The sequence below is a fragment of the Hordeum vulgare genome, chromosome 3H (assembly GCF_904849725.1).
Source record: "Hordeum vulgare subsp. vulgare chromosome 3H, MorexV3_pseudomolecules_assembly, whole genome shotgun sequence".
Classification (NCBI taxonomy): Eukaryota; Viridiplantae; Streptophyta; class Magnoliopsida; order Poales; family Poaceae; genus Hordeum; species Hordeum vulgare.
The window spans coordinates 569,887,778-569,915,657 of record NC_058520.1 but is presented as its reverse complement, the minus strand read 5'-3'; the positions used below and the strand labels follow the sequence as shown (position 1 = coordinate 569,915,657).

The 27,880-nt window shown below is 45.2% G+C and overlaps 2 protein-coding genes and 1 long non-coding RNA gene across 4 annotated transcripts; 1 reads left to right on the top strand and 2 right to left on the bottom strand.

Annotated features, from left to right (window-relative positions):
* Positions 1-639: 639 nt before the first annotated feature.
* LOC123445190 (EPIDERMAL PATTERNING FACTOR-like protein 9) lies at positions 640-2,247 on the bottom strand. 2 transcript variants are annotated; one of them, XM_045122144.1, is made up of 3 exons: positions 1,598-2,247; positions 1,398-1,465; positions 640-1,079 (listed from the first exon to the last, which is right to left on the bottom strand). In XM_045122144.1, the coding sequence occupies exons 1-3, from the start codon at positions 1,710-1,712 to the stop codon at positions 894-896; spliced, it is 369 nt and encodes a 122-aa protein (XP_044978079.1). In that variant the 5' UTR covers positions 1,713-2,247; the 3' UTR covers positions 640-893. The 2 variants fall into 2 exon arrangements, with proteins under 2 accessions (XP_044978079.1, XP_044978080.1); XM_045122145.1 differs by having other exon boundaries at positions 640-1,076.
* Positions 1,014-3,152, top strand: LOC123445191. Its single transcript, XR_006631060.1, has 3 exons — positions 1,014-1,106; positions 1,208-1,274; positions 2,241-3,152. It is a non-coding gene; the product is annotated as an uncharacterized LOC123445191 (long non-coding RNA).
* Positions 3,153-11,213: 8,061 nt separating this feature from the next.
* Positions 11,214-11,889, bottom strand: LOC123440677 (protein MEN-8-like). Its single transcript, XM_045117235.1, has one exon. The coding sequence runs from the start codon at positions 11,793-11,795 to the stop codon at positions 11,472-11,474; it is 324 nt and encodes a 107-aa protein (XP_044973170.1). The 5' UTR covers positions 11,796-11,889; the 3' UTR covers positions 11,214-11,471.
* Between the last annotated feature and the right edge of the window lie 15,991 nt (positions 11,890-27,880).

Here is a 27,880-nt window from a genome sequence, read left to right as displayed (position 1 = left end):
AATATACATGAGTTACTCCAGAGTGTCCCGTTGTATATAATCATCCTTACCCCTCCAGGCTCCAGTAAAAGAGCTATTGGTAATAAATATTTCCAACTGAGACAAATCTTCTACTGTTCTCGTGTTGCATGCATACAAGGCACCCTGCGGCCTCTCTGCTTGCAAAATAAATGCTCTGCTTCGTACTGGATTGTTTATTACCTATGCTACAAGTTTTGCGTAAAAATATGGTACACACATGAAAGTAGACCTGGTCGGTTAAATTCAACAGATGAAGTCTGCTCTGCTGAGGAAATGCAATCTGCACAGAAGTCACCTTCTTTTTTCTTTTCTAATTTGTCAATATGAATCTACTGCTCCCTTGTACAGGTGGTTGTTACATGAAAAGAGGGATGGCGCAAAATCCCAGGAGAGCTGAAGATGCCCAGGGTAGAGAAGAGACTGCCAAACTTCTTGTGGAACAGAAGAAGATTTACAGCATTTGTACACTGCACAGTAGGAGGCCAACAGTCCAGAAGATCCAGTCTGAAGTTCTAAGCCTAGTCAAGCAGAAGACTGCATCGAGGTCTGCTTATAGATTTAATTCCTAGTTGCAGTATATTAACAAGGAAACTAGTTATTTGCACAGCCAAGCTGCTCTTTTGATATCAAAATTTCAGACCATTTACTCCCAAAATTGCTAGTCCACAAGCTGAACTAGACATCTTACAGTACAAAATGCCCTTCCAGCCTGCTACTAGTCAACCTCTAATAAAAAAGAAAAAGGGAAAAAAGAAGAAGAAGCCTTTTAACAGAGAAAGAGAATAGAAGGAAAAGAAGAGGAGGCTGAAGGAAAACCACTACTCTCTACTAAGACATATCATATCATAGAAGCTCCTACTAATCATCAATTATCACCTGTGGCAGACACACTTGTAATGATAGGCACTATTCATGGGGTCATTTGCATCCACCGGAACTTGCTCAGCGGTACACTTGGATCGACACCCCCTGCACTCGTTGTACGTGCATATGGGAGCAATTGAGCCAATGAGCATTCTCCTTGCATACTTGGGCGGTTTCTCCTTGTTTAGACCCTGCTGTGAAGCATGTGAACATCATGTTAGGTATTGTTGCTTTCAGATGGCCATGTCATGGGCCCCATTTTCCGAATAAACTTTCATATCCCGCACCCATGCTCTTGTTCTTAGAACTTCTCGTACTGTAGGAGTAAGGAAGGAGGCAAGTGACTACTGTATACTCTTCTAGCCGCTTACCAAAAACTCCATAGACAGGTACGCAGTATTTCAAGCAATTTGAAGTTTACAGAATCTTTATTCAGACATTATTTATCATGTGCTGAAAACATTAGACACCTATAAGAAAAGCTCTTAGTATTAACTAGATGGCATATGTACCTTGATGTTCTCTTGCAACTCCATATGTTCTTCAGTTAATCCCTGGTGAGCATATTGTTCTCCATAGTCTGCACATGTACAGTAGGTTGAAGTGATACATAGTGAACATATGCACACTAAAGAAAGGATAAAAGAAAACAAGCCATTCGTATGCAAGAACAGAGAAAGAATACTCGGTATTTGTAGTGAAGAGGTGAAACCTGAGATGCTGCCATGGCGTCCTTGGTTGCAGAGAGCCTGGCCGACGAGCAAGCAAGAGAGGAGGAAGAAGAGGAGCAGGGAGCTCGAGGTAGTTGTGGGGCTACCACTGGCCATAACCCCCCCTTCTCCAGAATGGGAAGATGGATAGGGAATGGGAGGATGGAATGGAGGTGTGCTTGTAATTAGAGAAACTGCTTAAGGGAGCAAATGCTAGAGGCTATATAGATGGCAGACGGGTGCAATATACCGCAAGAGCTCTTGTGCGTATGTGTGCGTTGCCTTGTGGCTCCGCTGTTGCCTAGCATATGTATGCATATCCCTGTGCCATACCATGCAGACGATGGTGTAGACAGGGGCGCGGTGGGGACTGAGGTGACCACCAACAGGTGGCTCCGCTCCGCTCTCTCTCTCTCTCTCTCTCGTATGCACGCACACACGGGATAACAGAGGCCTCTGAAACTTAGCAACGGGGGACCGTCCTTGCATTGTTTTTGCACCGCATCACCTTTGTCCCTTCTCACCACACATGTGCCTTCTCTGCACCCATCTTATTTTCTTTATCCCAGTTTTGAAGTTAAGGACTCAAATAATGTGCTTCATTAGCCGTTCTGCTCACCTCTTTTTGTTCCTTGTGTTCAACAGAGCAGAGCCAGACCATGTAGGGAAGATGGGCCAATTATTTGCGCCAATCATATGTAACATCGAAACGGCGGATACAGTGCGCAAAATCTATGCGGCAATAGTAGTAAACCTAATAGTCGGCGAAAGAAGATGCTTCAAGGAGTCTCTAAGTGAGAAATGGAAACTTATATTCAGTAGAAGAAACATGCTTCAAGGAGCTACCTGCCTAGGATGCTTGGGTAGTGATGGCGGTGAAAGCCAAGGGGAAGCAGAGCACACAGGTATGGCGTATCATCATCTCTGAACACGCAGAGGTGTATGTCTGTATGCCAGGGGAACTGGAAAAGCAGCTGGGGTGAAGATGCTTGGGTTCTGCATTTCGGAGAGAGCAGCTTGGCGGAGGTGCTTGGATTTCTGCGTTTCTCCGAGCCTTGCTCTTGTTTTCTTCTCTAGCTCTCCTCTCCTCCTTCAGCACGGCGGGCGTGGGTTTGCCTCTGGATTCTGGGACAGTGTCCAGAGCCGTACCGCGCGCAGTCTGGCGATTTCTTGCAGCAGCAGTCGCAGAGAGCAATTCTCGGAAGCTCGGGATCTGCGGGGTGCGTTTGGTCATATTGTTTGTGTGCTTCTTCTTCTCCTCCCTTTTTTCCTTGAAGAAGATGCACTGGCTGGCCGTGGACATGGGCAGTGCTCAGCTGTGGTTGCTTTCAGTACAGAGCAGTGGCTACCACCGGGAGAGGACCAATGCTGGCGGTCACGAGACGCCAACTGGGTCAAGATCTTGGTCCAATCTGAAAAATAGCCAAGTGGGTACTGTTTGCCCAAGTCAGGACATTTTGGCAGCGTGTAAATTGTTCTTTGCTCCCAATCCCAAGAACTTACTGGACTAATTTACGCTGCCTAAGCATATTTGCAGCGGGGATCTGCATTCCACCCTGTCGTGCCAAAGGGGACTCCGTTGTTTTGAGCCCCACGGATCACAAGGATATGGCGCCCGACTAAAAGACATTCACAAAATCCATATTTTGCCATCATTCTGGTGTCGCGATACCAGAATTTGAACCCATGTGTACTCGGTAGAGCGTTAGTGTGTTACACTTATTGCATACCTACACGGCCACAACAGCTCAACTGCCATACAAACAGGCACAAACACAATTTGATAACAGTATGTGCTATGCATCGATACGGCTTTTGCTATTCTTCAAGCACAGGTATTTCTGAGTCGATCGAGTTATAATCACTCTGACATGGGGCAGAAATGATACTATTGGATCTGAACAAGTGGCAAGCTTTATCATGGGGTTGCAAAGGTTTGTGATCTTCTTTGTCGCCGGTGTATCATAAAGTGATTGATACAGCATCAGATGCATGGGTTGGGATACCACGGTGCAGTAGTGCAGATAATACATAGGGTCGGCTCCACACGACAACGACTGCAACTACAATGTTGTTACAACAGAGGATCTGTGCCGCAGCGCACACACAACTTGAAAAAATAGCTTTTGCAAATTCCTAGTCTTTGAAAGTCCCTTTTTTTTAAGTCTCAATCACCTCAAATTGCAAGATTTCACTCTTGGAAGGTGTGCCATTTTTTCACCTCAAATTGCAAGATAGCTCTGTCGTTGGTGATACCTCACCAAAAACTTGTAATCCACCATGATCAATTGATCATGAACGCATTTGTCATCCTCTCTCTGCTTAATATATGAAACAACGGCAGTTGCCGTTTCTTTCAACAAAAATAATGATGGAGGGATTTCAAGAAGGGCTAACTGCCCTAACTTGGGCTAAACGAAGCAACTGGCCAGCAACTGTTGATAGCCTATGAGAAGGAAGATGGCAACGCAAGTGTTAATCTGGTCTCGAGCACAATTGCACTGCATGAACAGTAAATTCCGAAAACATAGTAAAAAAAAATCTGATTTGTTTTGCAGATGAACATCCAGCAAAATTTCGTCCCGGAAAGACATTTGTCGGGGTGTTTAGCAAAAACCCGAAAATGAGTGCTCGAAAATGCATATTTTTAGTCCTAAATTTCGCCCTTTTACAGGACTGCATGTATGTCTTTTCAAAGTGAGATTCTGCAGGAATGTTAGAACTTTTGTTGAAGTTCATAACCAAAATATCAGATTTTTTAAAATATTTTTAGGAATTTACTGTTCATATGGGTGCATTTGTCCTCGAGATTATATACTGCATGTCCAATGGACAAGGGGAAATCCTATTTGGCGCTTGAGGCGCCGTATAGTTCACTATCGGTCGAGGGCACCCGTAGCACAAGCTATAGGTTATAGATGGGCCAGCCCACGTAAGCTTCTCACAGAGTCACAGTTTTGGAAAGCTTCCATTCCGCTTTACACAAATTTTCTTTTTCTGTGTTTTTCTATCTTTATTAGTTTTTTTACTTTTCAAAATTCTTGAATGAATTTCTTCTGGTTGAACATTTCGAAAAATCATATTATTTGAGATTCATTAGCCTTTTCAAATCCATGAGCATTCTTAAAACTATGATCATCTATTCCAGAAACAAACCATTTTTAAAAATTCATATTTTTTTGAAATCTATAAGAGTAATGGTAGCTGCTTTTTTCTAAACCAGTAAGCCAGAAAAGAAAACAAAAAAAGGACCGGGTGAGCTTGGCGAGGGATGGACTACTATATGGGTTGTGGCACACGAGCCTCCTTGTGAGCGCTTTGACGACAACTAGGTGCCTGAAGCGTCAAATAATAAGGATATATGGTTAGACCCTCATGGACTTTTACGAATGTGATGGGCTATATATATACAGGGATCAACTAGTCCGCCGGCAAAAACACAAATAGCCCCTTTCCCTCACGTTAGGGTTTCTCCCCCTCCGGAGGTGATTGCGTCACCGATGAGGTTTTAACCTTCCCTGCCGCCGAATCTCCGGAGCCTCCTCGCTCCGTCGGTGGCCTTTGGACCACGAGGGGCTGGGCTGGGCTGCCGGGGTAGCGACGGACTTAGGGTTCCTCTACAAAACCCGGTCGACCTTTCTTAGGTTAGGAATCTCATGGCTTCACGAGACGCATCGGGATCAACTGAGATCGGTGACGTCGACAGGATGATGAAGGAATTAGGCCTCCGTGAAGAGGATCTGGATGACGTCGTCTTCGATGAGAAGTATGCTCCACCGAAGGCCGCCCGCTGGATAGCTGTGGCTAGAGTTCACTCCCAACAAACCTATAGCCAGACCTGGTTCTTCAGAAACATGCGCGTGGCCTGGGATCTAGCACAGGAGGCAAAGTTCAGGCCGCTAGAAGAAAATCTATACACCATCCAGTTTTCATGCCTCGGGGACTAGGAAAGAGTGATGCAAGATGGACCATGAAACTTCTGAGTCGATGCTGTTATCATCAAGGAATATGGTGGGGGTTACAAAACCATCGATGAACAATCTGGACTCCATCGAAATTTGGATCCAGATCCATGACGCCCTCACCTCTATGCCCATCTAGTTCCTGCACTAGCGACCAAGGTGGGAGAGGTGTTGTTCACTGAAACTCCATCCCAAGATTTCGCGGGCAACTTCTATCGTGTGCGGGTTCGAATCAATGTCACGAAGCCACTCAAGAACGTTGTGTCCATGATACGGGATACGAAGCGCCAAATCTATAGGGTAAAGTGTGAAAAACTCCCAGATTGGTGCGCTGTTTGTGGCATGCTCGGGCATCTCTATAAGGAACATGACAATGGGATTCACCCCCGTATGCTTTGGTCTTCAAGGAACTCCGAGCTAAATGGTTCATGAGGACAGGTCACGGCCCAGGCAGGGGGCGTGGCCGTAGGGGAGGTCGCCGAGGAGGACGCAATTCCGACTCGGACAATGCTAGCAGGGAAGACATGGAGGGAGATTTGGCGAAGGATTTCGACGATGTGGACATGAAGGACAACAACAGGAAGAGAGATAGCAGCAATATGATCTAAGGGAAGGGCGCTAACGCTGAGCGATAGGAGAAGAGCCAACAAAACAACCATCTTGTTGTAATATCCCATGGCTTCTCAATGGCCAGTCCTCCACCGAAAAGGGACCCAAAGAGATCAAAGGCAACATCTGAAGCTAAAGAGAACCTGACAGTAGTATCAAAAAACTTGGCGGGCTCACTAGATGGGCGCCGCCGGGCTCAATGAGTATCATAAGTTGGAACTATCGTGGTGCTTATAAACTCGCGACAGTTCAAGAACTTCATGATATGACGAGGCATTTTGCCCCCTCTATATTATGTATCCTTGAAACTCAGGTAGATGGATCTAGTGTAGAAAACATGGTAAATACTCTAGGGTTCAACTGTTGGTAGCTCGGGAAGGAACGGTGGCCTGGGTGTATTCTAGAGAGATTCAATAAAAGCTAAAGTTATTGGTTACTCACAGTATCACATTGACATGGAAGTTGAGGACTTGACGGTGTATCCCTTTCGCGTCACCTTTGTTTATGGCGAGGCTCGGGTCCCCGAGAGGTACAAAACATGGGACATGATGAGATGTATTGTGCCTGCTTGCTCAGATAGCCATGGGCGATTTTAATGAAGTGCTTCATGCTTATAAACATGATGGAGTTGGCAGCCGCAGTCAGGCTCAAATGAATGTGTTTAGAGATGCCCTGGATACCTGCAGTCTTTCCGACATAGGGTATAAGGGGAATTCATGGAATTTCGAGAAGAAGGTCGCAGGAGGGGCATTCACTCGTGTCAGGCTGGACAGATGTGTAGCCTCGACAGATTGGATTCTTGCTTCTCCACAAACAGAACTGAGCCATGATACTGATGCTTCCTTGGATCATGCATCGTTGCTGCTCCGCCTGAGTGACGAGCGAGCAGGAACAGTGGGACCTCGACCCTTCAGATATGAAGTGATGTTGGAGTCGCATGAAAACTTGGCGGCTACGATGGCGCAAAGCTGGGGACAATGACAGGGAGGAACGGTTCAAGGGATTAAAGAGAAATTGGGATCGCTCTTCGAAGATCTTGCTCAGTGGGATCGAAAGTGACTGGCAATGTCAAGCGTGAGATTCAAGTCTAGAGAATCAGCTTGCGAGAGGCTGGTTCAATTGTTCAATAGAGAAGAAATTATGTGGCGTCAAAGGCTCGGATTGAGTGGTTAACACATGGTGATAAGAACACATACTTCTTCCACTTAAGGGCGAGTAGAAGAAAGAAAAAGAATCGTATCAAGTCGCTAGTTGTGCCAGACGGGAGGGTTACCGAGGTTGCAGCAGAGATAGAAGAGCATGTTACGAATTTTTACAGCACCTTGTTCTCATCTGAGGATGTTCATGACATGAACCGCGTGGTTGATTCAGTTCTTCAAAAGGCACCCCGGCAATGAATCAGATCCTGGAAGCTGATTACTATCAGGAGGAAATCAAGATGACTCTTTTTCAGATGTTTCCTACTAAGGCGCCCGACCCTGACTGTTTTCCAGCCCATTTCTTTCAGCGGCACTCGGAAGTATGCGGGAGAGAGGTAACTGAAATCGTCCTTCGCATCATCAACAGAACAGAATCTGCAAAATACATCAATGATACAATTCTTGTTCTGATTCCAAAGGTAAAGAACCCCACTTCGTTGACACAGTTTAGACCTATCTCTCTTTGCAATGTTCTGTACAAGATAGCGTAAAAAGTCATTTCTAATAGGCTAAAACTGGTACTTCCTAATATCATCTCAGAGGAGGAGTCGGCTTTTGTTCCGGGTAGACTTATCACTAATAATATTATCACTACTTATGAGTGTCTTCACTTTATGAAACACAACAAATCTAAGAGGAACAACCACTGTGCACTTAAACTAGACATGGTGAAGGCTTATGACAGAGTTGAGTGAGACTACCTCCAAGGGATCATGCTGAAACTAGGATTCACTGAATGCCGGGTGACCATTGTCATGAGCATGGTTCGATCGGTGAAATTTCAGTCCTATTCAATGGCAAGAAGCTAGATGAGTTTACACCTTCTCGTGGAATTCGACAAGGAAACCCAATTTCCCCATACCCATTCTTGATTGCAGCAGAGAGCTTTTGGTGCCTCCTAAAATATATTGATGTGTTATCCAATCTTGGTGGGATACAAGTGGCGGCCTCGGCACCACCTGTGAATCAATTATTATTCGCTGATGACAACCTGCTGTTTTTTAAGGCTAGTACAAATGGGGCTAATGAGGTTCATCAACTGTTGAACACGTACTGTCAGGCTTCGTGATAGAGGATTAATCACGACAGGTCATCGATCTTCTTCAGCAAGAAGTGCCATGAGAGTACAAAAATAGAGGTAAAGGCTCTGTTGCAAGTTCCAAATGAAACTTTAAGTGCAAAATACCTTGGGATGCCCTCTAATGTGGGATCATCCAAGAATGGTGCGTTCAAGTGCTTGAAGGATCATTTGTGGAGCAAAGTTCAAGGCTGGATTGAGAAGTCAATGTCGTCAACTGGAAAGGAGGTTTTAGTTAAATCAGTGGCCCAGGCAGTGCCAATTTTTTTGATGTCTTGCTTCAAGATGCCAAGAGGATTATGTGACTATCTGGATATGCTCATCCGAAAATTCTGGTGGGGGCAAAGATGGAAAGCGCAAGCCTAATTGGGTCTCTTGGGAAGTGATCATACAATCATAGAGCATGGGGGGTTTGGAGTTCAAGGATTTTGAATTATTCAATCTAGCACTATTAGCTAAAGAATCCTGGAGGATGCTTCAACACCGTGAGTCGATAAGTGCTCGAATCCTCAAAAGTGTTTTTTCCCTGAGTCTTCCATCCTCTCAGCCGAGCTAGGTTCCCACCCGAGCCAGGTTTGAAGATCCATCGTCGAAGGCCGAGATATCTTGAAGCAAGGTCTGATCAGAACAATTGGCAATGGTAATTCTAGTGACATGTGGCAAGATAATTGGATACCTCGCAAGGAGATGATGAGGCCCTATGGTGCTCGAACTGATAACCCTCCCTAGTTGGTTGCTGAACTGATCGATGCCACATCAGCCACATGGAATATAGCTAGGTTGGAAGAAGTTTGTCTTCCCATTGACGTTGCTGCAATACTGGAGATTCCGTTGTGTACCAGCAATATCTCGGACACGTGTACATGGTTTTTTTGAGAAGAATGGATGCTTCTCGGTAAGATCCGCTTATCGAATGATGATAGAAACCAAATATCGTAGGGGGCATGGCTGGACAGATCGTTAGGTTCATGAAGCTCGGCTAGAGATGCTGATTCATGGAAGAAACTTTGGCACACCCATGTTCCTGGGAAGATTAGGATGTTTCTCTGGAGGCTTGCCAAGCAATCTATCCTAACCGAAGATGTGCGGGCTCATAGAAACATGGCGACCTCGAGCTACCGTGGGATGTGTGGTGTAGCCGACTCTTGGTGACATTCTCTGCTGGAGTGCTCGATGTCCCACTGCATTTGGGCAACAGTAGATGGAGAACTAGCAGAACATCTATGTGAGATGACTAAACCGGATGCTAAACGATGGCTTTTCACCATGATCAACTCCCTTTCTCATGAAGCTTTCATCCGCTTATCAGTCACTCTCTAGGCCATATGGTGGGCGAGACGAAAGTGATTCATAAACAGATATTTCAAAGTCCGGCTGCAACCCACCAGTTCATCTCGAGGTTCATACATGAACTCGGTCTGCTACCTCGTCGGGGGGTGAAGAAGCAGCCAACACCAAAACTGGTTGTTGTCAAGCCAAAAGCGCCACCTTCGGGATATGATAAAATCCATGTCGATGCTGCAATTTCAAAGGTTCACAGAAAGGGAGCAGCGACGGCTGTCTGTATAGATGGGACATGAAACTTCTTGGGCAGCTCGGCGCTCGTTATCAACGGCATCACCGACGTGGCGACTCTGGAAGCTCTAGCATGCAGGGAAGGGCTCTCCCTTGCCGCTGACCTCCTCGTTCACAACTTCATAATCGCTTCCGATTCCAAGCAGGTCATTGGTGACATCCATCGACAAAGTAGTGCGAGATATGGAGCTATCATCACTGAAATAAACCTTAGGGCTACTCAATTCTCTTGTAATTTCTCTTTTGAAAGTAGAGCGACGAACCATGACGCCGATAGACTAGCCAAGTTTGCTCACTCTCTGGATCAAGGGCGAGATATGTGGATGTCGACCCCGCATGATCCGTTTTGTATCCCACAATTTGTGAAATTTGAGTTAACAAAGCCTTGGTTGAACCTGAAAAAAAAACTAGTCCGCCAGCACCTCCTGCGGGGCGAAATCAATAGTTATGGAATAATTCCCATCTCCATGTGTCTCGCCACTACATTCTCATTTGTAATCAGGTGGTTCGGCTCTACATCCCCAATTCGTACTTGGCAAAAGTGAGCATGGGGAACAAACTGATGTGTGAGCCCTCTATCATCTTAACGTCTTGCCCGTTAACGACCATCACCCCTGTCTTCTGCTCTTTGCCACGTTTGCCATTTCCCATGTCAAAACCTGTATCAAGGGGCATTTAGTGTTCTTTGTCAAATATTAACGTCGTGTTTCGTGCATCTTGCTAATAAAACATAAAGTGGTGGTTTTTGGTCATTGTCATCACAATTGTGGTGGCTTTCTGGATTTCACTCTTTACAAGGATACCCCTCAATTAGTGATTCCATTATACATACCTTACTAAATTTTGTTTACATTTCCCGAAGACTCTCCCATGAACCTCTGTCCTATGATCATTTGCAGTGTTGACCCAAAGGTTTAGAAAATGTATTCATATTTTTTTTCTAAACTTTAACAAACTTATTGGCATTATTAATAGATGATCCTAAAAAAATTATAATTCTTTCGTTCCTAAATATAAATTTTTTTAGAGGTTTCACTAGAAGACTACATACGGATATATATAGACATACTTTAAATCGTAGATTTATTCATTTTGCTTCGTATATAGTTCTTTAGTAATTTTTTAAAAAAGATCTATATTTAGAAACAGCGGGAGAAATAATTAGAGAAAGACACGGGAAAAAGAAGAAGAGAAAGACACGGGAAATTTAGTTTTATTTCTGCCACATAGTTGTGGACACACAGCAACATGCATGTGGCTTACGAGTTACGAAAAGCAGAAGAGGATACATAGGTAGCATGCATGGCCAACACAGAGCATGCACCCACCACGCAGGAGCACGATCGGATCAGCCAAAGTTGACAGCAAACCACAACGTTATGATCTACAGTACTCGTGTAACCGGCGACCGGCAGACCACACCGGCGCGAATGGAGCTGCTGGTAGTGCGCGACTAGCAGTTGACCGCCCCGTAGCCGCACTTTCCGGGGATCTGCATGGCGCGGTTGCCGTCGATGTCCTTGGGCAGCACACTCTTGTACTTGCAGAGGCAGTGGAAGTCACCGCCGCGCACCGCCGCGCAGCACGCGCCGCTGGGGCTGGCCTCCGTGCTGCCCACCGTGCAGTAGGACCTGCAGTTGCTCACCAGGCTGTTCGTGTCCACGTTGCACACACGGGCCCCGGCCGCGCCCGACGCCGCGGCAACCAACAGCAGCGCCACCACCAGCGCGGCGGCAACACCGGAGGAGTTGCTCATCACCTTCCTCCCGGCGGCCATGGCTAGCTAGATGTCGGATCGACCGACTGGTGGATCAGCTGCGCTTGATGTGTGCGTGCGTGCGTGTGTGTGGTGGGGCAGTTGATTGTGGTGTGGGCGTGTCACGTTTGGGCGATGGCTAGGGCTTATATAGCGTGGGGATACCCGTCGCCCGTGACGACGTGCATGTGGCCGCGGGTCGTCGGCACGAAGCCATCCGTTCAACACGGATGTAAGTATATTTGGAAGCACATGGGACTTATTTCTTCGCTGAAATTGGCGGTATGTTGGGTCGCTGTTACGGTTCCTTAGGGCAATGCTGAACCTTAAACGGGAGCACTAGTTAGCGAGCGTTTTCGGAAGCCTTTCAACACGTACTACTGCACGCTGTCATTTATGTATTCTCAGCCATCATCACGTGTCGTGTTTTTAATGTTTTTTTGAATTTTTTTTTTGACACGAGCGTTTTCGGAAGCCTTTCAACACGTATTCCTGCACGCTGTCATTTGTGTATTCTCAGCCGTCATCACGTGTCGTGTTTTGAATGTTTTTTTGGATTTTATTTTTATTTTTTTCACACGTGTTTTTGGTTTTAAATTGGTTTTTATGCTTTTTTGGTGTTCCATTTTCCCACTCGTCTTTCTTAGCTTTCTGAAGAACATTTCATTAAAAAAAACTTTTTTTTTGCGAAAAAACGTGTTTTCTGTTTTTTCGTGAGATACACGGTTTTGCTTTCACGAGAGGCACGATTTTGCCTTCGCGAGAGGCACGGTCATGTCTTTCGAAAATGAAAAAAACGCATTTTCTGTTTTTTTGTGAGAGGTATGGTTTTGCCTTTACAAGATGCACGGTCATGTCTCTCGGAAAGGAAAAAAATATGTTTTTTTGCGAGAGGCACGTTTTGTCTTTATGATAGGCACGGACGTGTCCTTCGGAAAGGGAAAAACGCGAAAAAACGCGTTTTCTGTTTTTTCCTACAGTGAAAGGCACGTTTTCTTGGGTCTGATTTTTTTGTAAAGAAAAGTTCGTAAAAATCTATCAACATGGGATCTAGTTTTAAAGATCTCGACGCAATAAATCCAAGAGTGAAAACGGTTCAAGATTTGGACGCACGGTTTAGGAGATAAAATGTTTTGAAAATATGAACCTACGAAAAAAGGAAAAACACCTAGATTGCGACAAGTGGCATGCATGGGGAGGTGAGATCGATCTTTGAAAGGAGTACTTCCTAATTAGTGATTTCGCCGTCAAACAACATTCAAACCGTCCAATTCAGGCCTTTTTGTGATACAATGCAGATCTGTACTAATCCGCGGACTGATCTGGATCTTTTTTCTCACACATCAAAAACAGAGTGCCGCTGGAACTGTTCCTCACCCGCACATTTTCCCTTTTTACTGCCTGCATTCATGTCGTTCTAGAGTGACCGCTCCACATTGACACCGGCAAGAACAAACGTGACCTATCACGTCTGGCATTGAAGTCGTTCGCCGGTCGAGGACTTCGCCCGTGTCGCGTCCATGTTTTCATGCATGTTCTATGTGGGGGAGACGTTTACTGGAAGGGACCGAACATATATCTACCGCACTTGTTCAATGCCTATTTGCCAGTCTACCGCCATTAAACATGTTGTCGGCCGAGGAACTAACTCCGACGCTCGCGCATTGACGCACGCGGTCATGTGGCCTCACCGAAAACCGCTATTTAAGGGTTGCCACACCGGACACACAACACACCACAACACATCCACTCCACATCCTTCTCCCATGCATCACATCCGCCATGACCATGAGGGATCGACATGTTGTGGGAGAGTCCGTCGATGGAGCAGAAGCATGAGGTGGTCGCCTGGCAAAGCCGTCGTGCCTGGTGGATCGAGGTCAGCATGTCGACCAACTCCTTCGAGGCTTTCGACGATGACAACCCGATGATGAAGATAGGCTCCGACGCCGACTCCGTGTCAGAGCCCGTGCCTGTGCATGCCGGCTTGACCATGCCGCAAGCGCAAACGCACTTCAACATTGCTACTTGTGATGGCATTGGGTTTTCCCCGAAGAAGAAGGGTTATGTAGTAAAGTAGTGAAAAGTTCTTCCTTCACTTCACAACCAAGGTTTATCGAACCAATAGGAGAATCACACAAACCACCATGAGCAGCACCTACACATAAAAAAATACTTGCACCCGCGGACAAAAGGGTTATCAATCCCCTTGTACTCGTTAACGGCAAGACTAAATCTGATAGTTATAGATTGAATAGTTGCTAAGTAAAATAAAAGTAAATAAATTGCAGGGAGGTAATTTTGGATTTTCTAATATGAAAAAGTAGACCCGGAGGCCATAGTTTTTACTGGAGGTTTCTCTCTTAACAACATGCGTACGACGGGTAAACAAATTACTGCCAGGCAATTAATAGATAAGCACATAGTTATGACGTTGTTCATGGCATAATCAATTATATAGTCATTACGTCCGCGACAAGTAGACTGACTCATGTCTACATCTAGTACTATTACTCCACCAATCAATTGATTTCTGCCTGCATCTCTCCTCCAATCGATCGACTTCTGCATGCATCTATGGTAATTAAGTTCATACGAACAGAGTAACGTTTTAAACTCGTGACATAATGTAGACAAAGAAAGACAAGCAATATGTTCAGATCTTGTTGTTTTATCCTTATTAGTAGCAACAATACAAAACGTGTCTTGCTACCCCTTCTGTCATTGGGTGAGAACAACACAAGATTGAACCCACTGCTATGCATCATTTTCATTGAAGATCGATAAATCAACTTGGCCAAAGAAAACCCATAGATCGAAAAACATTACATAGCTTTTATAAATCACACATAATAGAATTCAAAAAAGACTCAATTACTTCCAATAAATAATCTGATCATAAACCCATAATTCATAGAATCGCAATAAACACACCACAAAAGAAGATTACAACAAATAGATCTCTGAAGGGAACATGTCATTGAAGATCAAAAAGAGAGAAGAAACCATCTAACTAATCACTATGAACCCGTAGGTCTGTCGTAAACTACTCACACATCCTCATGAAGGCAGCAAGGTTGATGAAGATGGATTCCATGATCCATTCCCCTGCCGGCATAATATGGGAAAAGACCTCTAGATGGGATCACGGAAAAACAAAGACTTACAGTGGCGGAAAAATTGTTTTGGGTCTCGCTCTGGGGTTTTGTAATATTTGGAAATTTACAGAAGTGGAATTAGGTCAGACGAAACTAAATGGGAGGGGGGTGAACATTTTTACACCCTCTAATGGGCTAGTTGGCCGTAGCAGCGGTGGCGGTGGTAGAGGTCTCCTCGGTGGCCTTCTTCTCGGCCTCAAGTTTCTCAGCGGCGAGACGGTCGAATTTGTTGGCAGTGGAGATGATGACGATCCACACATAGACGAACGGCGGTGAGTTACGCATAGGAGACGCTTCTCAAAAACCTAATCACCCCTCTCCCGTATAGGATCTGAAGAGGTAGGGTTTCAGAGCCTGCTCTTAAGTCAACCATGTACGCGGTGGACGGGATGGGATCACCAGAGGCAGATGAGATTTGTCGCTCGTGGTGTCTAAGTGCGACCATGTGGAGAGATGGTGCGCTGGGCGCACGCCTAAGTCGGTAACAACCCACGATCCGACATCTCAGGTCGTGACCCTTCCGGACCGGCAAAAATAAGCACATAAGTGTGATCTCGGATCAACTTATTCCCGCAATACATGGTTTGACGGACGGTGGAGGAGGAGTGTGCGGGAACCACTTCTCTTCTCAAACTCCAATAGCATGTGAAAGTAAATCCCTTATAAGGAGGTCCAACTTTTATTCCACTAATGGTATGAGAGTAAACTTCCCACCACATCCATTGTCATATAAGCCACATGGTCCTTAGATTTTTTCTGAAATTATTAGATATGCCCAAGGCCCACCCAACAGATCAATCAGCGTCTCTAGAGGAGTATTTATATAGTTAACCATTTTGGTTGGGGCCAATCCTCGGTATCTCATAGTGATAGCATAGTAGCATGACAAACATTGACATCGTGTGGAGGCATATCGAAGAGGATCACTAATGAGATTGATTAGATTTTAATTTATGTTTTCCTTCTAGTAAATGAAAGGATTAACAAAGTTGGGTCATATATCTCCATTATGAAGATAATCTATGTTTGCATAGATCAATCTCCGCGGTTTGTTTTGTACATCTTTAATAATGTATAACAATCTCTTTGTTTTAAAATAAATGTCTTAAGTCTAGTATAATACTCCCTCCATTCTTAAATATAGGGTGTATAGTTTTTGGCACGGAAATTAAATAACGCACATGGAGGGAAAATTTCACAAGTTTTGGTAGAGATTACACTTGATTAATTGGCATCAAAAAATAAAGGAGCTTGCCTGAGATAAGGAAATGTAATCAAATCCCTAAAACAAATATACAAACGAGTGGTGCAATATAATACACCTTATATTTCAGGGGTTTTTTCAAAAATCTATACATCTTATATCAAGGAACGGAGGGAGTATTATATAAAAATTAGTAAAAGTTAAGGCATTTATTTTGGGACAGAGAGAGTAGATAGGTAGATAGATATCACCAACATGCAAACTTGTTTGGACTCTTGTTAGATCATCTTGATAATATTTGATAGGTCTTGAAATAGGTTTTTACCCCGATTTATAGATAACACATGATAGGTACATATGCATGATCCAAAAACAATGGACTTATGTAGTCCCGGTCCTTTCATCCTTCTCTTCTAGGTAACTAGTTTAATGATCTTTCCCGTTAGTTGGATTGGAAATCCCTTTAAGGGCATCTTGAACACCGACCCTGAAACCTCCCGTAATAGTTTCGACCGTGTTGTCCGGACCGTGGAAGCCATCCAACATGGTCCTATATTAGTCCATGGAGCGGTCAAATCAAAGACAAACGGGGGAAGGTTTGCGAGAGTGTGGACCGTTACTTCGCCCGATTCTGACCGACCTGGCCCAGCAAAAACCTCTCTTCCCTCCCGTGTGTGCTTCTTGCCCGGCGTCAGCTGCCCGCATTCATGCAGTTGTAGAGCGACCGCTTACCATTGAAGAGCGGACTGACTTCTCATTGGCGTCAACACTAAAACGGCTCACCGGTCAGGGCACCGCCCGCAATACGTCTACGATGTACGCACATGTTTAATGCCAGAGACACATGTCTGGACATGGTGGGACAGATATCTACCATTAAGCAAGCTCGCCGGCCAAGAAAGCCACTTGGCGTCCCCAATTGACGCTTGGCGTCACAGAAATCCGCTATTTAAAGGGCGGCCAAACTCGTCTATCTCCATAGCACAATACATCTCCTCCACATCTTCCAACTTTCGTCCACATCTGCCATGACCAATAGCAGGAAAGCATTGTGGGATAGTCTGTCGCTGGAGATGAAGCATAGGGTGGCCGCCCTTGCGGCCTCCTCGCAGAGCCGACGGGCCAGGCGGATTGAGGCTGGCTTGATGGCTAACTCGTCCGAGGTCTTCGTCTACGAGGACCAGGACTCCATGATGAATACTAGCTCCGACGACACCACCGCCCCAACTCCCACACCTCCGGTGCACTCCGGCTACATCATGGCCCATGCGCACTACAACGTCGTCATGGCAGAGGGGCAGCCTATGCTGGCGCCTATGTCAGCGTTAGAGCGGGTGGTAAAGCAACACAAGCTTGTGTTGGGTCAGATCGACAGCGAGCACACGAGCTAGGAGGCCCTAGCGGCCATGGCCGCGACAAACCCAAACTTCGTCACTGAGTAACGTGCCATCTATGATGCCATCCGTGCTCAAGCCACCGCTCGCGAGGAGGTGACCGCCGCGGAGGCGGAGTTGCAGGCACTTGTGGGGGATAGCAATGCGAGTTGCGCCTCCTACGCGCCGCCGGCGAACTGTGAGGCGGATTGGTGGGACGATGACAACCAAGGCGCCACCATTTCCCTCGTGGAGCTCATGTCCACCGGCGACGGACAGGGCGCGGACTCCTCCGAGGATGAGTAGGGCACGGGAGGCGACATGGTCTAGTGTCCCATGTGGGCTAGCCCATCTCCGGTGTTCTACTATTCCTCACCTTAGACCGCACCTTCACTCCATCGGTCTTATTGCCAGTGGTCATGGAGATGGCGGATGGAGAATGGCACGGGTTTGACGCCGAGCGGCGCACCGTAGAATAAGTTTTGGGGGTGGGGATCTTTTTTATCTAGATATTCAAAATGTAATGAAATTCGCCGTGTTTTTATGGAATCCATCATGTTTGCATGAAATATGGTTGTGTTTGCATGAAATTCGATCATGTTTGCATGAATTTCATGTGATTGGTTTAAATTGTTGGGCGAATATATGCGGCTAGCGTTGGATGTCGTCTCCCGCATCCGTGTCCGCGAACTGACCCCCCATATCTACAGACGGCTGCCCTAACTTCTTATCTCATCTTCCTAGATTGCATCATGTCATCTTTCATCCTGACCACACCTTAATTATTCTGCCGGAATAAGGATACTCCCTCCGTCGCGGTTTAGAAGACGCGTTTGCAAATTCTCTGAAACCTAGGTAGTTATTGATTGACTGTGAAATGAGATAAAAAATAGCATTCATAGTACACATACATATAGATGTAGTACAACAGAGTACTAATTAGCTGGTAGAAGTAAATACAATGCGTCTTAAACCTTATCTATTAGGAAAATACACGTAAATTTAATTAAACCATGACGGAGATAGTACATACAATTTGTATAGAGGCCAGCCATGTGGTTTAGGAATACATGGCTAGGGATGGATGCAGGCTTGGCCTAGGAATGCAATTTCGTAGAAGATGCTGACAATGAAAAGACAAGTAATTATTTGTTTTTTCTTGTTTGAGAAGTAGTAGTGTTCATACAATTGTGTGAACACGGGACTGGCATGAGACCGTTGACTGTGAAAGCGGTATAGGGAAGTACTCCGTAGAAGAGAAGAAGAGGCGGCAGCCAGCAGCCACTACTTGTTGGACAAGTGCTCCACTAGCGAGACTTGAAGATTGAGACCGTTAATTGGCACGACACGGCCACTAGCACTAATCAACCAACTTGGAGGAATACTATTGTGAGGTTCTCCGTTCTCGTCATGTCTCGAAACAAGAGCCGTCCGTGTTGAACACTAGTACTATTATTTCTACAAGAGCTAGGTTGTCTGACATGGTGGAGGTCTTTTGTCCCGGAAAGAACCAAAGTGACGATGGGAGTCATTCATGAAGGTGAGGTCATCCATCGACGTTGGCCAGTACCGGAGCAATCCGGGGCACAAACGAGGAAACACAGCAAAAGAGAAAAAACCATCGATTTTTTTAGGAAAAAAGCACAAGTGCAAGTTCGAAAACTATCAAATTTGAATCAAACAATTCGTCTGTGTAACAAGATAGCAATTATCTCCGAATCTCATTGTCCACATAAGCTGAAAATTATATTTTAAATAAAATCAATTAACAGTGTATAAACTAGCTACTCTCTCCGTATGCAAATGAAATATATTTTTTACATGATAACAATGTCAAAAAACATCTTATATTTTAATAAAGGAAGTATTAATTTACTGATTTGATAACTATACAAATAATATATTCTATGATGCTGTCGTTTTGGCACGACACATGTCATGAGATGGCTTATCTCGAGTGGTTGGGGTTAATGTGCGTCGGCGGGCTCCGGGAGCGAGACTTGTGACAAACGGTACGTGGCATGCGATATACCCAAGTTTGGGGCCCTCCGTGAAAGGTAACACACTTAGTCCTGCATCATCTAGTATGTGGTAGACAAGCAATATAATGGTGTTCCTTGAGCTGTATTTGAGAGGAAGAAGAAGGGGTCTAGCTTACTCTTGTTGCCTCCCCGACGTGAGTATGTTGTTGTGGGAGAATGTGGCTAGGGATGATCACACCTAGAGATCTCAACCCCTTTTCATGGGGGGATACCAACGGTCTTATAGGCCACCCCCCGGGCTTACAATATTCGTATAAACTTGGGGTGGGCCCCGGCTGGCAGTCGCCTGGTTGGCCGTGGGGCCCATCAACCCTATAGTCTCGTTGTTGGTGGGGCCCGCCAGCTCTTGGGTCTCGTCCAAGATGGGGCCTGACGGCTGGCCACACCCACTGATGCGTGCCGTTGACGTCACTGGGAGGTCATAACGCGCATCAATTGCTCGGCCTCGCCTCGCGGCATTAGACCCCAGTTAGCGGTATGACCTCCTCCAATATAGCCAGCCTGGCCGGCGTCATAGAGTGGGTGAGGACATGGCAACTACAGGACCAGCACGCCCGGTCAGGGTCAGCGGCACCCACGGTACTATCGCCATGCCACGGTCGCGTCAATGGGCCCTATAGCCACTCGTGCTCTGTTAGCGATCCATGTAGCCTCACGGGCCTTGTTAGGGGGGGGGGGGGTCTTTGTCTTGTTGCCGTGCGTCGATACGAACGGATGGGACATGCACTAACCCGCCAGCCGCCGCTACGGTCGGCTGGAGGAGCCAGCCACCGGCCAGCCGGCCCGTGGCCTGGAGAGCTGGCCACCACGAGCAGCCGGCCGAACGACCAGCTCACACGGGTGTTGGAAATATGCCCTAGAGGCAATAATAAATTAGTTATTATTATATTTCTTAGTTCATGATAATCGTTTATTATCCATGCTATAATTGTATTGATTGGAAACACAATACTTGTGTGGATACATAGACAAAACACTGTCCCTAGTAAGCCTCTAGTTGACTAGCTCGTTGATCAAAGATGGTCAAGGTTTCCTGGCCATAGGCAAGTGTTGTCACTTGATAACGGGATCACATCATTAGGAGAATCATGTGATGGACTAGACCCAAACTAATAGACGTAGCATGTTGATCGTGTCATTTTGTTGCTACTGTTTTCTGCGTGTCAAGTATTTGTTCCTATGACCATGAGATCATATAACTCACGGACACCGGAGGAATGCTTTGTGTGTATCAAACGTCGCAACGTAACTGGGTGACTATAAAGATGCTCTACAGGTATCTCCGAAGGTGTTCGTTGAGTTAGTATGGATCAAGACTGGGATTTGTCACTCCGTGTGACGGAGAGGTATCTCGGGGCCCACTCGGTAATGCAATATCACACACAAGCCTTGCAAGCAATGTAACTTAGTGTAAGTTGCGGGATCTTGTATTACGGAACGAGTAAAGAGACTTGCCGGTAAACGAGATTGAAATAGGTATACGGATGCTGACGATCGAATCTCGGGCAAGTAACATACCGAAGGACAAAGGGAATGACATACGGGATTATACGAATCCTTGGCACTGAGGTTCAAACGATAAGATCTTCGTAGAATATGTAGGATCCAATATGGGCATCCAGGTCCCGCTATTGGATATTGACCGAGGAGTCTCTCGGGTCATGTCTACATAGTTCTCGAACCCGCAGGGTCTGCACACTTAAGGTTCGACGTTGTTTTATGCGTATTTGAGTTATATGGTTGGTTACCGAATGTTGTTCGGAGTCCCGGATGAGATCACGGACGTCACGAGGGTTTCCGGAATGGTCCGGAAACGAAGATTGATATATAGGATGACCTCATTTGATTACCGGAAGGTTTTCGGAGTTACCGGGAATGTACCGGGAATGACGAATGGGTTCCGGGAGTTCACCGGGGGGGGGCAACCCACCCCGAGGAAGCCCATAGGCATTGGGGGAGCCACACCAGCCCTTAGTGGGCTGGTGGGACAGCCCACAAGTGCCCAATGTGCCAAGAGAAGAAAAATCAAGAGGAAAGGAAAAAAAAAGGAAGGAGGTGGGAAGGAAGGGGGACTCCTCCCACCAAACCAAGTCCAACTCGGTTTGGGGGGGGAGTCCTCCCCCCCTTGGCTCGGCCGACTCCTTGGGGGTCCTTGGACCCCAAGGCAAGGCCCCCCCTCCCTCCTCCTATATATATGGAGCAATTAGGGCTGATTTGAGACGACTTTCTCACGGCTGCCCGACCACATACCTCCACGGTTTTTCCTCTAGATCGCGTTTCTGCGGAGCTCGGGCGGAGCCCTGCTGAGACAAGGTCATCACCAACCTCCGGAGCGCCGTCACGCTGCCGGAGAACTCTTCTACCTCTCCGTCTCTCTTGCTGGATCAAGAAGGCCGAGATCATCGTCGAGCTGTACGTGTGCTGAACGCGGAGGTGCCGTACGTTCGGTACTAGATCGTGGGACTAATCGCGGGATTGTTCGCGGGGCGGATCGAGGGACGTGAGGACGTTCCACTACATCAACCGCGTTCTCCAACGCTTCTGCTGTACGATCTACAAGGGTACGTAGATCACTCATCCCCTCTCGTAGATGGACATCACCATGATAGGTCTTCGTGCGCGTAGGAAATTTTTTGTTTCCCATGCGACGTTCCCCAACAGTGGCATCATGAGCTAGGTTCATGCGTAGATGTCTTCTCGAGTAGAACACAAAAGTTTTTGTGGGCGGTGATGTGCGTTTTGCTGCCCTCCTTAGTCTTTTCTTGATTCCGCGGTATTGTTGGATTGAAGCGGCTTGGACCGACATTACTCGTACGCTTACGAGAGACTGGTTTCATCGTTACGAGTAACCCCCTTTGCTCAAAGATGACTCGCAAGTGACGGTTTCTCCAACTTTAGTTGAATCGGATTTGACCGAGGAGGTCCTTGGATGAGGTTAAATAGCAACTCATATATCTCCGTTGTGGTGTTTCCGTAAGTAAGATGCGATCCTACTAGATGCCCTTGGTCACCACGTAAAACATGCAACAACAAAATTAGAGGACGTCTAACTTGTTTTTGCAGGGTATGCTTGTGATGTGATATGGCCAACGATGTGATGTGATATATTGGATGTATGAGATGATCATGTTGTAATAGAAATATCGACTTGCACGTTGATGGTACGGCAACCGGCAGGAGCCATAGGGTTGTCTTTATACTAACGTTTGTGCTTGCAGATGCGTTTACTATTTTGCTAGGATGTAGCTTTGGTAGTAATAGCATGAGTAGCACGACAACCCCGATGGCAACACGTTGATGGATGATCATGGTGTGGCGCCGGTGACAAGAAGATCGTGCCGGTGCTTTGGTGATGGAGATCAAGAAGCACGTGATGATGGCCATATCATGTCACTTATGAATTGCATGTGATGTTAATCCTTTTATGCACCTTATTTTGCTTAGAACGACGGTAGCATTATGAGGTGATCTCTCACTAAAATTTCAAGACGAAATTGTGTTCTCCCCGACTGTGCACCGTTGCTACAGTTCGTCGTTTCGAGACACCACATGATGATCGGGTGTGATAGACTCAACGTTCACATACAACGGGTGCAAAACAGTTGCGCACGCGGAACACTCGGGTTAAGCTTGACGAGCCTAGCATGTGCAGACATGGCCTCGGAACACATGAGACCGAAAGGTCGAGCATGAATCGTATAGTTGATATGATTAGCATAGAGATGCTTACGACTGAAACTATTCTCGACTCACGTGATGATCGGACTTGAGATAGTGGATTTGGATCATGTACCACTCAAATGACTAGAGAGATGTACTTTTTGAGTGGGAGTTCTTAAGTAATATGATTAATTGAACTAATTGTCATGAACATAGTCTAATGGTCTTTGCGAATTACGATGTAGCTTGCGCTATATCTCTACTGTTTTTTATATGTTCCTAGAGAAAATTTAGTTGAAAGTTGATAGTAGCAAACTTTGCAGACTGAGTCTGTAAAACCGAGGATTGTCCTCGTTGCTGCGCAGAAGGCTTATGTCCTTAATGCAACACTCGGTGTGCTGCACCTCGAGCGTCGTCTGTGGATGCTGTGAACATCCGACATACACGTTTCTGATGACTACACGATAGTTCAGTGCAAAATACTTAAATGGCTTAGAAGCAAGGCGCCGAAAACGTTTTAAAACGTCACGGAACATAAGTGATGTTCTAAAGAGATGAAATTGTGATTTCATGCTTGTGCCCTTGTTAAGAGGTACGAGACCTCCAACAAGATTCTTTGTCCACAAAGTAAAGGAGAAAAGCTCAATCATTGAGCATGTGCTCAGATTGTCTGGGTACGACAATCACTTGAATCAAGTGGGAGTTAATCTTCCAGATGAGATAGTGATAGTTCTCCAAAGTCACTGCCACCAAGCTGTGAGAGCTTCGTGATGAACTATAACATATCAAGGATACATACAATGATCCTTGAGCGATTCGCGATGTTTGACACTGCGAAAGTAGAAATCAAGAAGCAGCATCAATAGTTGATGGTTTGTAAAACCACTAAGTTTCAAGAAAGGCAAGGGCTAGAAGGGATACTTCGTGAAACGGCAAAACAGTTGCTGCACTAATGAAGAGACCCAAGATTAAACCCAAACCCGAGACTAAGTGCTTCTGTAATGAGGGGAACAATCACTGAGGCGGAGCAACTCAAGATACTTGGTAGATAAGAAGGCTGGCAAAAGTCGAAAGAAGTGTATTTGATATACATGATGTTGATGTGTACTTTACTAGTACTCCTAGTAGCATGAGGGTATTGGATACCGGTTCGGTTGCTAAGTGATTAGTGACGCGAAATGAAAGCTACGACATAAACGGAGACTAGCTAAAGGCGAGGTGACGATACGTGTTGGAAGTGTTTCCAAGATTGATATGATCAAACGTCGCACGCTCCCTCTACCATCGGGATTGGTTTTAAACCTAAATAATTGTTATTTGGTGCTTGCGTTAAGCATGAACATGATTGGATCGTGTTTATTGCAATACGATTATTCATTTAAAGAGAATAATGGTTACTCTATTTTCTTGAATAATCACCTTCAATGGTTTATTGAATCTCGATCGTAGTGTTACACATGTTCATGATATTGGTGCCAAAAGATACGAGTTGATGATGATAGTACCACTTACTTGTGGCACTGCCGCTTGAGTCATGTTAGTATAAATTGCGTGAAGAGGCTCCATGCTGATGGATCTTTGTACTCACCTGATTTTGAATCACTAGTGACATGCGAATCATACCACATGAGCAAGGCCTTGTTTTCATTGAGATGAAATAAGATAGTAACTTGTTGGAAGTGATACATTTTGATGTATGCAGTCCAATGGGTGCTGAGGCACGCAGTGATATCATTATGTTCTTACTTCACTGACGATTTGAGTAGATACTAGAGTATTTACTTAATGAATCACAAGTCTGAAATATTGAAAAGTTCAATTCTGTTTCGGAGTGAAGTTCGTCGTAACAAGAGGATAAACTATCTACGATATGATCATAGAAATGAATATCTGAGTTACGAGTTTTGGTACGCAGTCAAAACAATGTGGAAATTGTTTCGCAGTTCATGCCACCTGGAACATCATAGTGTGATGATGTGTCTGAACGTCATAGCCACGCACTATTTGGTATGGTGCATGCTATGATGTCTCTTATCGAAGTACCACTATCGTTTATGGGTTATGCATTAGAGACAACCGCATTCATTTTAAAATAGGGCACCGCGTATTTCCGTTGAGATGACAAAGTATAGATTGAGGTTTAGAGAAATCTAAACTGTCGTTTCTTGAAAGTTTCGGGCTTCGACACTTATGTGAAAAAGTTTCAGTCTGATAAGCTCGAACCCAAAGCGGATAAATGCATCTTCATAGGATATCCAAAATAGTTGGGTACATCTCCTATCTCAGATCCGAAAGCAAAGTGTTTGTTTCTAGAAACGGATCCTTTCTCGAGGAAAGGTTTCTCTCGAAAGAATTGAGTAGGAGGGTAGTAGAACTTGATGAGGTTATTGAACCATCACTTCAACCAGTGTGTAGCAGGGCGCAGGAAGTTGTTCATGTGGCGCCTACACCAATTGAAGTGGAAGCTGGTGATGATGATCATTGAGCTTCGAATCAAGTTACTACAAACCTCGTAGGTCGACAAGGTCGCGTACTGCTGCGGAGTAGTACGGTAACCCTGTCTTGGAGGTCATGTTGTTGAGCAACAGTGAGCCTACGAGTTATGGAGAAAGCGATGGTGGGCCCAGATTCCGACAAATGGCTGGAAGCCATGAAATCCGAGAGAGGATCCATGTGTGAAAACAAAGTGTAGACTTTGGTAGAACTACTTGACTATGATGAGTCTTTCTCACTCGTAGCGATGCTAAAGGTCTGTTAGAATTATGTTAGTTGTTGATGCATTATTTATGAAATATTGCACGTAGGATGTCAAAACATTGTTTCCTCGACGGTTTCCTTGAGCAAACATTGTATGTGATACAACCAGAAGGTTTTGTCGATCCTAAAGATACTAGCAAGTATGCAAGCTCCAGCGATCCTTCAATGGACTGGTGCAAGCATCTCGGAGTTGGAATATACACTTTGATCAGGTGATCAAAGATTTTGGGTTTGTACAAGGTTTAGGAGAAACTTGTATTTCCAAAGAAGTGAGTGGGAGCACTATAGAATTTCTGATAAGTATATGTGGTGACATATTGTGGATCAGAAGTAATGTAGAATTTCTGTGAAGCATACAAGGTTGTTTGAAAGAAGTTTTCAGAGGAGTACCTGGATTACGCTACTTGAACATTGAGCATCAAAGATCTATGGAGATAGATCGAAAGCGCTTAATAGAAGTTTCAACAAGATGCATGCCTTGACAAGTTTTTGAAAGAGTTCAAAATAGACCAGCAAAGAAGGAGTTCTTGGTTGCGTTGTGAGGTGTGAATTGGAGTAAGACTCAAAACCCAGCCACGGCAGAATAAAGAGAATAGACGAAGGTCGTCTTCTATGCCTTAGCCGTAGAATGTAAAGTATGCCATGCTGTGTACCGCACCTGAAGTGTGCCTTGACTCAAAGTATGTTGAGAGGTACAGAGAGTGATCCATGATTGAATCACTAGCAGTGGTCGAAATTTATCCTTAGTAACTAATGGACTAAGGAATTTTTCTCGATTATGGAGGTGGTTAAAGAGTTTGTCGTAAAGGGTTACGTCAATGCAAGCTTTGACACTAATCCGGATAACTATGAATAGTGAAACGGATTCGTATAGTAGAGTAGATATTTGGAGCATTTCCGAATAGCACATAGTAGCAACATGTATAAGATGACATAAAGATTTGTAAAGAACGCACGAATCTGAAAGTTTCAGAACCGTTGAATAAAACCTCTCTCACGAGCAAGACGTGATCAGGCCCCATAACTATATGGGTGTTGGATTCGTTGGAATCACATGGTGATGTGAACTAGATTATTGACTCTAGTGCAAGTGGGAGACTGTTGGAAATATGCCCTAGAGGCAATAATAAATTAGTTATTATTATATTTCTTAGTTCATGATAATCGTTTATTATCCATGCTATAATTGTATTGATTGGAAACACAATACTTGTGTGGATACATAGACAAAACACTGTCCCTAGTAAGCCTCTAGTTGACTAGCTCGTTGATCAAAGATGGTCAAGGTTTCCTGGCCATAGGCAAGTGTTGTCACTTGATAACGGGATCACATCATTAGGAGAATCATGTGATGGACTAGACCCAAACTAATAGACATAGCATGTTGATTGTGTCATTTTGTTGCTACTGTTTTCTGCTTGTCAAGTATTTGTTCCTATGACCATGAGATCATATAACTCACGGACACCGGAGGAATGCTTTGTGTGTATCAAACGTCGCAACGTAACTGGGTGACTATAAAGATGCTCTACAGGTATCTCCGAAGGTGTTCGTTGAGTTAGTATGGATCAAGACTAGGATTTGTCACTCCGTGTGACGGAGAGGTATCTCGGGGCCCACTCGGTAATGCAACATCACACACAAGCCTTGCAAGCAATGTAACTTAGTGTAAGTTGCGGGATCTTGTATTACGGAACGAGTAAAGAGACTTGCCGGTAAACAAGATTGAAATAGGTATACGGATGCTGACGATCGAATCTCGGGCAAGTAACATACCGAAGGACAAAGGGAATGACATACGGGATTATACGAATCCTTGGCACTGAGGTTCAAACGATAAGATCTTCGTAGAATATGTAGGATCCAATATGGGCATCCAGGTCCCGCTATTGGATATTGACCGAGGAGTCTC

Coding starts and splice junctions, on each gene's coding strand:
- LOC123445190 (XM_045122144.1), bottom strand. CDS start 1,712: ATGGCCAGTGGTAGCCCCACAACTACCTCGAGCTCCCTGCTCCTCTTC. Junction 1,466..1,597: donor ACGCCATGGCAGCATCTCAG/GTTTCACCTCTT, acceptor GTACATGTGCAG/ACTATGGAGAACAATATGCT. Junction 1,080..1,397: donor AGTTGCAAGAGAACATCAAG/GTACATATGCCA, acceptor CATGCTTCACAG/CAGGGTCTAAACAAGGAGAA.
- LOC123440677 (XM_045117235.1), bottom strand. CDS start 11,795: ATGGCCGCCGGGAGGAAGGTGATGAGCAACTCCTCCGGTGTTGCCGCC.